This window comes from Lithobates pipiens, unplaced genomic scaffold (genome assembly GCF_037356315.1).
Source record: "Lithobates pipiens isolate NorthernLeopardFrog02 unplaced genomic scaffold, aLitPip1_a1.2 Scaffold_3, whole genome shotgun sequence".
Taxonomy (NCBI): domain Eukaryota; kingdom Metazoa; phylum Chordata; class Amphibia; order Anura; family Ranidae; genus Lithobates; species Lithobates pipiens.
Genome location: NW_027507790.1, coordinates 285,569,729 through 285,579,663, shown reverse-complemented (window position 1 = coordinate 285,579,663; position 9,935 = coordinate 285,569,729). Strand labels below are relative to the sequence as shown.

Genomic DNA, 9,935 nt, shown 5'->3' with positions numbered 1-9,935 from the left:
AGGTCCGTCCCTGCGCAGTGTGCCGAGACGGACCAGTCATCTTCCTGCTCAGCGGGGATCGGCGGAGCGATCCCCGCTGAGCAAGCGGATATCCATGGGGCGGATCAGCACTGATCCCCCCCCCCCCCCCCCCCCCGTGTGAAAGGACCCTAACAGAGAAATGGGCTCATCAGGATGATCCTTCTACTTCCATTCACCAGTAACTGGCTAGGTGGGTCCAGGATGACCTGGGCTCAGAGGAAGTGGGTTGGATGATGCTGGCCGTCAGATCTAGCATCAGAAAAACATTACTGCTGGAGGGATTTCTTGATTTGACTCTGAATATTGCAGCAAAAACTGTTTTTAATTATTTTGCCTTTTAATGGACCATGCAGCTTTTTGTTTTTTGGTCTGGAGTTCTGCTCCAAACATGCAATGAAAAGGAACCCTCATGAGTGGGACTTTAACAGCAACCGGGTTATGTGCAAAAATACAGGACTCAAAATGGTGTCATGTATTATTAAAGTAACAAAAGCTTTATTGTTGACCAAAAATATAAAATCACATAGATACAAAAGCTATTCATAGTTTGTTAGATATACAATTTTCCTACCAAACGTGGGTCACAACTTGAGAGAGTTCCTAAAATGTAGATGTCCAACGCGTTTCGAGAACGGTATATCGCTGCTCTTCTTCAGGGTTATAGATACACCACAGAAAGGAACTATACTTTATTACAATGTGGTACGGTATACTGTAAGAATAGACCCCGGAAGCGGCTCTTTCCTAAATGTACATAATATAATATAATATAATTGGTTACTAACATTTATAGGTAAAGTTGATCCAGGAAAAATCCGATTTGCCTCTCTGGGATCGGGAAGGAATCCCCCCCCCCCCCCCCGATGGATCCAGCTCTGCTGGGGTGTAGGATTGTGTATATGAAATGACACGACTGCAGAAAAAATCTGACCCCTCCCCCCACTTTATCCAAAATGAAAAGAAAGTTTCTCTTTAGTTATATGTGAAAACAAACATTCCATGGAGTCCTGCGGCAGCTGAGCCTTTCCTGGGAATGGGGGTGTCTGGGGGCCCTGAGCCTTTCCTGGGAATGGGGGTGTCTGGGGGAGCCGAGCCTTTCCCGGGAATGGGGGTGTCTGGGGGGGCCCTGAGCCTTTCCTGGGAATGGGGGTGTCTGGGGGCCCTGAGCCTTTCCTGGGAATGGGGGTGTCTGGGGGCCCTGAGCCTTTCCCAGGAATAGGGGTGTCTAGGGGAGCCGAGCCTTTCCCGGGAATGGGGGTGTCTGGGGGGGCCCTGAGCCTTTCCTGGGAATGGGGGTGTCTGGGGGCCCTGAGCCTTTCCCGGGAATGGGGGTGTCTGGGGGCCCTGAGCCTTTCCCGGGAATGGGGGTGTCTGGGGGGGCCCTGAGCCTTTCCTGGGAATGGGGGTGTCTGGGGGCCCTGAGCCTTTCCCAGGAATGGGGGTGTCTAGGGGAGCCGAGCCTTTCCCGGGAATGGGGGTGTCTGGGGGCCCTGAGCCTTTCCTGGAATGGGGGTGTCTGGGGGACCCGAGCCTTTCCTGGGAATGGGGGTGTCTGGGGGACCCGAGCCTTTCCCGGGAATGGGGGTGTCTGGGGGGGCCCTGAGCCTTTCCCGGGAATGGGGGTGTCTGGGGGGGCCCTGAGCCTTTCCCGGGAATGGGGGTGTCTGGGGGCCCTGAGCCTTTCCCGGGAATGGGGGTGTCTGGGGGGGCCCTGAGCCTTTCCCGGGAATGGGGGTGTCTGGGGGCCCTGAGCCTTTCCCGGGAATGGGGGTGTCTGGGGGCCCTGAGCCTTTCCCAGGAATGGGGGTGTCTAGGGGAGCCGAGCCTTTCCCGGGAATGGGGGTGTCTGGGGGCCCTGAGCCTTTCCTGGGAATGGGGGTGTCTGGGGGACCCGAGCCTTTCCCAGGAATGGGGGTGTCTGGGGGGGGCCTGAGCCTTTCCTGGGAATGGGGGTGTCTGGGGGCCCTGAGCCTTTCCTGGGAATGGGGGTGTCTGGGGGCCCTGAGCCTTTCCTGGGAATGGGGGTGTCTGGGGGCCCTGAGCCTTTCCCAGGAATGGGGGTGTCTAGGGGAGCCGAGCCTTTCCCGGGAATGGGGGTGTCTGGGGGCCCTGAGCCTTTCCTGGGGAATGGGGGTGTCTGGGGGACCCGAGCCTTTCCCGGGAATGGGGGTGTCTGGGGGGGGCCTGAGCCTTTCCTGGGAATGGGGGTGTCTGGGGGACCCGAGCCTTTCCCGGGAATGGGGGTGTCTGGGGGGGGCCTGAGCCTTTCCTGGGAATGGGGGTGTCTGGGGGCCCTGAGCCTTTCCTGGGAATGGGGGTGTCTGGGGGCCCTGAGCCTTTCCTGGGAATGGGGGTGTCTGGGGGCCCTGAGCCTTTCCTGGGAATGGGGGTGTCTGGGGGCCCTGAGCCTTTCCCAGGAATGGGGGTGTCTAGGGGAGCCGAGCCTTTCCCGGGAATGGGGGTGTCTGGGGGCCCTGAGCCTTTCCTGGGAATGGGGGTGTCTGGGGCCCTGAGCCTTTCCTGGGAATGGGGGTGTCTGGGGGACCCGAGCCTTTCCCAGGAATGGGGGTGTCTGGGGGGGGCCTGAGCCTTTCCTGGGAATGGGGGTGTCTGGGGGGGGGCTGAGCCTTTCCTGGGAATGGGGGTGTCTGGGGGCCCTGAGCCTTTCCCGGGAATGGGGGTGTCTGGGGGGATCCTTTCACCCTGAATTACTATGCAGATAAAACTTTCTAGCTTTGCCTCTACAGACTTATCCTGGGTCAGTCGCCTTCCTGACACCAAGTCATCAGAATGACAGCCAGGATATTAGCATTTTCAGAAGGGGCCCCTCAGGCTTCCTATAACCCTGTCTGTGTTATAATACACCGAGCCAACCAATCCTCTTCCACCTATGGGGGCCACAAACAGATAGAACAGGAAAGATCCGGTTGCTAGGAGCGACACTTCCTGTTCTATATGTACACAGAGACGTCTCCCAGCAACGCCCGACTTCCGGCTCCCAGAAGGCTTCGCTCCCGGATGTGATCGGAAGAAGGGAGACGGCCCAATCAGCGCTTAGAGAGGGCGCAGGCGCACGGGCTGTGTTGTTCCAGCGGAGTGAGTGAGGAGAGATCGGGCTGTGTGTGGAGAGATCCGGGCAGACATGGCGCAGTACAAGGGGGCGGCCAGCGAGGCCGGGAGAGCCATGCAGCTGATGAAGAAGAGAGAGAAGCAGAGAGAACAACTCGAGCAGCTGAAGCAGAAGATCGCCGAGGTGACGATCATTCCACATGGCGCCGCTCTATGGTGCCGCAGTGTCCGGATCCGGCTGTGTGCTGCACTGTACACGTCTGTAGTACACAAATACCCCCCCCCCCCCGGGGTGACCGTAGTGTGCGCCTCCACCCGGTGCTTTACACCCCTGTGATATGCCCCTCCCACACACACCTCTGCCCCCCCCCCTCAAAAAACAGTGCCCTCTGCACCCCCCCCCCCATAGCAGTGTCTTCTGCCATCCACCCACCACTGTAGTGCCCTCTGCCCCCCCCCCCCCCCCCCATTGCAGTATCCTCCCCTCCACTGTAGTGTCTTCTGCTGACAATAAGTGGAGCACACACACCTCTGCCCCACCCCAAACAGTGCCCTCTGCCACCCCCCTCCACTGTAGTGCCCTCTGCCCCCCCCCCCCCCATTGCAGTATCCTCCCCCTCCACTGTTCTGCCCTCTGCCCCCCCCCCCCCCCCATAGCAGTGTCTTCTGCCATCCACCCACCACTGTAGTGCCCTCTGCCCCCCCCCCCATTGCAGTATCCTCCCCCTCCACTGTAGTGTCTTCTGCTGACAATAAGTGGAGCACACACACCTCTGCCCCACCAAACAGTGCCCTCTGCCACCCCCCTCCACTGTACTGCCCTCTGCCCCCCCCCCCCCCATTGCAGTATCCTCCCCCTCCACTGTACTGCCCTCTGCCCCCCCCCCCATAGCAGTGTCCTCTGCCACCCCATCCACTGTAGTGCCCTCTGCCTACCATAGTAGTGTCCTCTGCCACCCCCTCCACTGTAGTAGTGAATTATATCTGTGTACAATGGTGTGTCATGCTATAGTGTACCAAAGATCTCCATATAATGAGGTGTTGTGGTGCAGTGTAATATAATGTATCACAACATCCTGTGAAATACGGATCTCTATTACATTCTTCTGTGACTCCCCACTATACACATAGCGATTACACTGTACATTAGAGCCCCATTATTTGTGGATCTTCAGAGACTTTACCATGACATCTTATTATGTATGGATCGCTAACATAGTGTCATAGTGCAGTGTAATAGATATCTGTGTATAATGAAGTGTTGTGGTACAGTGTACAAGAGATCCACATAAAACGGGGTGTTGTGGTACATTGTAATAGTAGATATCTGCATATAATTGGGTGTCATAGTGCAGTGGAACAGAGATCCACACACAGTGACACGCCATAGAACTGTAATAAAGATCTATATGTAATCGGGTGTCATGGCTCAATGTAATAGATATTTGTTCATAATTAGGTGTCTTGGTGTAATAGAGATCCACATATAATGGGGTGTTATGGGACAGTTTAATAGATATCTGTGTACAATGGTGTGTGATGCTATAGTGTAACAGAGATCAGTATATAATGGGGTACCATAGTACAGAGTAATAGAGGTCAGTATATAATGGGGTGCCATAGTACAGAGTAATAGAGGTCAGTATATAATGGGGTACCATAGTACAGAGTAATAGAGGTCAGTATATAATGGGGTGCCATAGTACAGAGTAATAGAGGTCAGTATATAATGGGGTGCCATAGTACAGAGTAATAGAAGTCAGTATATAATGGGGTACCATAGTACAGAGTAATAGAAGTCAGTATATAATGGGGTACCATAGTACAGATTAATAGAGGTCGGTATATAATGGGGTACCATAGTACAGAGTAATAGAAGTCAGTATATAATGGGGTACCATAGTACAGAGTAATAGAGGTCGGTATATAATGGGGTACCATAGTACAGAGTAATAGAAGTCAGTATATAATGGGGTACCATAGTACAGAGTAATAGAGGTCGGTATATAATGGGGTACCATAGTACAGAGTAATAGAGGTCAGTATATAATGGGGTACCATAGTACAGAGTAATAGAAGTCAGTATATAATGGGGTACCATAGTACAGAGTAATAGAGGTCGGTATATAATGGGGTACCATAGTACAGAGTAATAGAAGTCAGTATATAATGGGGTACCATAGTACAGAGTAATAGAGGTCGGTATATAATGGGGTGCCAGATTATATCTGTGTACAATGGTGTGTGATGCTATAGTGTAACAGAGATCTGTATATAATGGGGTGCCATAGTACAGAGTAACATAGATCCATATATACTGAGGTGTCATGGTACAGTGTGGGAGAGATCCGGGTATAAGGGGGTCTTGTGGTACAGGATAACAGATCCCCATATAATGGGGTGCTATGGTATAGGGCAGTGATGGAGAACCTCGGCACCCCAGATGTTTTGGAACTACATTTCCCATGATGCTCATGCACTCTGCAGTGTAGTGGTGCATCATGGAAAATGTAGTTCCAAAACATCTGGGGTGCCGAGGTTCCCCATCACTGGTCTAGGAGAACGAAGATCTCTATACAGTGGGGAACATTTTTTGATCCCTTGCAGATTTCGGAAGTTTGCTCACTTACATAGAAATGAAGGTCTGTCATTGTTATCAGAGGTGTATTTTATATGATGGACACAGAATATCAACCAAAAATCCAGAAAAAAAAACGCAATACAAATGTTATAAATGGAGTTGCAGTTCGGTGAGTAAATAATACTATTTGGTCTCCTACCAACCAACAAAAATTCTGCCCCCCACAGACTGGCTCCAGTAGGTGCTCATGTGGTACACAGATTAGTCCGGTCAATTTAAAGACAACTCGTTATGTGTATAGAAGACGCCTGTCCACAGAATCCCTTCCCTCCAATCCTCACCATCATGGGGAAGACCAAAGATCTGTCAGAGGACGTCGGGGAGAAGATTGGAGACCTGCACAAGGCTGGAATGGGCTACAAGATCTTCAGCAAGAAGCTTGGTGAGAGGAGACGAGTGCCGGAGAGATTATTCACAAATGGAAGAAATACAAAATAACCATCAATTGTCCTCAGTCTGGAGCTCCATGGAAGATTTCTCCTCATGGGGTGAGGATGGTCATGAGAAAAGTGAGGGATCCGCCCAGAACTACATGGGAGGAGCTTGTGAAGAATCTGAATGCAGTTGGGACCCCAGTCACCAAACACACCATTTGTAATGAAATACGCCGACATGGATTGAAATCCTGCAGCGCCCGCAAAGTCTCCGTCTCAAGTCTGCCAATGAACATCTAAATGATTCAGAGAATGATTGGGGAGAAAGTTCTGTGGTCAGAGGAGTCCAAATCTGAGCTCTTTGGCATTAACTCGACTCGCTGTGTTGGGAGGAAGAAAAATGCGGACTGACCCTAAGAACACCATCCCTACAGTCACACACAGAGGTGGGAACATGAACACCATCCCTACAGTCACACACAGAGGTGGAAACATGAACACCATCCCTACAGTCACACACAGAGGTGGGAACATGAACACCATCCCTACAGTCACACACAGAGGTGGAAACATGAACACCATCCCTACAGTCACACACAGAGGTGGGAACATGAACACCATCCCTACAGTCACACATGGAGGTGGGAACATGAACACCATCCCTACAGTCACACAGAGGTGGGAACATGAACACCATCCCTACAGTCACACACAGAGGTGGAAACATGAACACCATCCCTACAGTCACACACAGAGGTGGAAACATGAAGACCATCCCTACAGTCACACACAGAGGTGGGAACATGAAGACCATCCCTACAGTCACACACAGAGGTGGGAACATGAAGACCATCCCTACAGTCACACACAGAGGTGGGAACATGAACACCATCCCTACAGTCACACACAGAGGTGGGAACATGGTGCTTTTGGACTGTTTTTCTGTTAAAGGTACAGGCCGACTTTGACGCATTGAGAGGCCAATGGACGGGGCCATTCATTGTAAAATCTTGCATGAGAACTTTCTTTCCTCAGCCAGAACACTGAAGATGGGTCATGGATGGGTCTTTCAGCATGACAATGACCCAAAACATACTACCAAGGCAACAAAGGAGGGGCTCAAGAAGAAGCACATGAAGGTCATGAAGTGACCTAGTCAGTCTCCAGACCTTAATCCTATAGAACATTTATGGGGGGAGCTGAAACTTTGAGTTGCCAAGAGACAGCCAAGAGACCTTAAGGATTTAGAGCAGATCTGTAAAGAAGAGAGGAGCAAAATCCCTCCTGAGATGTGTGCAAATGTGATAACCAGCTATAAGAAATGTCGTACCTCTGTGATTGTCAACAAGGGTTTCTCTACCAAGTACTAAGTCATTTTTGCTTGGAGATCAAATACATATTTTACTTGCTGAACTGCAATTCAATTTATAACATTTGTACCCTGTGTGTTTATTTTTATTTTTTTCTGGCTTTTTGGTTGATATTCTGTCTCTATTATTTAAAATACACCTATGAGAAAAATTCTAGATGCTTCATTTTGGGGAAAACTTACAAAACCTGCAGGGGATCAAATCATTTCCCCACTCTATAATAGTATCATGGTGCAAAGTAACAGTGTTCTTTATGTTGTGGGGGGGGGGGGGGCATGGTACAACGTGACACAAATCTCCATATAATGGGGAGGTGTGGTACAGTATAGCAGAGATCTGTATATCATGTGATTCCATAGCACAGTGTGACAATGATTGGTATATAATGGGGTGCTCTGACCATGTAATAGACGTGTATATCGGGGTGAAGTGCCTTTATATAGATAGCAGGTAGAGTGACTTTTTGCTGAGAAGGCCATATCACAGCTGGAGGGCTTCGTTTTAATTCTCTTGTTTCTGTTACAGGAGAATGTGGTTAAAGCAAACATTAACAAGAAGTTTTCGGCACATTATGATGCAGTGGAGGCCGAGTTGAAATCCAGCACTGTGGGTAAGTCTAAATCATTCTGGTCATGTTATTTTTTATTTTTCTAGAGGCTTTGTTGCACCTCCTAGCTTCTGCTAGTAAAGTGTTGTGTCACTGTGGTAGTCATATTGTCAGCTGAGTTGGCATTTCTGGGGCCCCTACCCATTGGTTTGTAACTCATGCCATGCCATGCCATGCAATGCCACTAGTTCCTATTGAACTGAGAGTCTAAACATTTCTATAATTCATAGGTCACGTTCCTTTGTATTGGGTGACAGGTGCCCTGTAATGCTATATTATCATTTTAACCACTTCACTTACGGAAAGTTTACCCCCCCCCCTCTTTTATGACCAGGCCGTTTTTTTGCAATATGGCACTGTTACTATAACTGACAATTGCGCCTTCATACGACGCTGTACCCAAATAAAATTGTCCTTTTTTTCCCCACAAATAGAGCTTTCTTTTGGTGGTATTTTATCACCCCTGCGGTTTTTATTTTTTGCACTAGAAATAAAAAAAAAATATTTTGGAAAAAAAAAAAAAGAATTTTTTACTTTATGCTATAAAACGCGCAAAAATCCTACCAAGCAGTGTAGAATGAGCGACGCTACATACTCAGTGAATATGCTAATAATACACAATCTCAATTCAAATGTATCCAATAAAGTATACACATAACATAAATAACATTGATTGTTACCACTTTAAACTATAATAGCAACACCCTGTGAAGTGAATAGTTGCAATTAATTCTATGAATGAATAAATAGTGTCCAGTTTTTAAACACAAAGAGTCCAACATTCATTAGTGACCAGTGAATCAATTATAATTCATAAAGACTTCCAGAAACACTCCTCCACCACACCGCCGTGACTTCCATCCCCTTATGTGCGCACTCACCGGATGATTATGCCTCACACTGCCGCGTTTGGCTATAGACGCTTAAACCCTCTTTGCACAGGGATGAAGAGTGACAGATCTTCAGGTGTCAGTCAGAGACAAATGTGCAGCTCCCAATTAATCCTCTTTATGCACTCCACATGTAAATGAAAAAAACACAGCCTCCGATAGTGTAAAACCTTCACACACTTTAATCTCATAAAATTTCACTGCATTGCACTCACATGTGGAATACCAAAGGCACGCTATAAACATATTGCCCAGCACTCCAAGACCAAAGTAGCTGGATAATGGATGGCCACAGCAGACCCAGGGCTTACTAGATAGCAAGATAGCAGCTGTAAGGCTCAAGCCGCGTACACACGGGCGGACTGTATGGAGTACTTAGTCCGTCATACAATCCGACGGACAGTCCGTCATACTTTCCACTGAACGGACTTGACCACACACGGATGCACAAACAGTCCGTCGAAAGCTTGCGCGATGACGTGTACAGCACGTACGACGGGACTAGAAATAGGAAGTCCAATACACAGCTAAGCACCCTTCCGCCGTGTAAATCCTTTGTGACCATGCGCCATTCTTAGTCCGTCGAACTAGCCTACTGACGAGCGGATTGTCCGCTGAAACCAAAGTAATGACGGACAATATTACGGGAATTCCGAAATACTTAGTACGCCAGACTGTCCACTGAAAAAGTCCGCTGAAGCCCACACACGAGCGGACTGTCCGCTGAAATGTGTTTCAGCGGACTAAGTAGGCCATACAATCCGCCCGTGTGTACGCGGCTTTACCACTCCTGGGTCTGCTGTGGCCGTCCATTGCACAGCACTCCAAGACCAAAGTAGCTGGATAATTTGTTTATGGTTTGCCTTTGATATTCCACATGTCACTCTTCATCCCTGTGAAAAGAGGGTTTAAGTGTCTATAGCCAAACGCTGCAGTGTGAGGCATAATCATCCGGTGAGTGAG

The 9,935-nt window shown here is 49.3% G+C and overlaps 1 protein-coding gene across 1 annotated transcript in view; it reads left to right on the top strand.

Moving 5' to 3' along the window:
* Nucleotides 1–3,061: 3,061 nt before the first annotated feature.
* Nucleotides 3,062–9,935, top strand: part of FAM50A (family with sequence similarity 50 member A) — a 36,481-nt gene continuing 29,607 nt past the window's right edge. The window contains exons 1-2 of the mRNA XM_077463267.1: nt 3,062–3,274; nt 8,001–8,085. Coding sequence (XP_077319393.1) covers nt 3,164–3,274; nt 8,001–8,085 — 196 coding nt within the window. The 5' untranslated portion in view covers nt 3,062–3,163. The remainder of the gene's footprint in view (nt 3,275–8,000; nt 8,086–9,935) is intronic.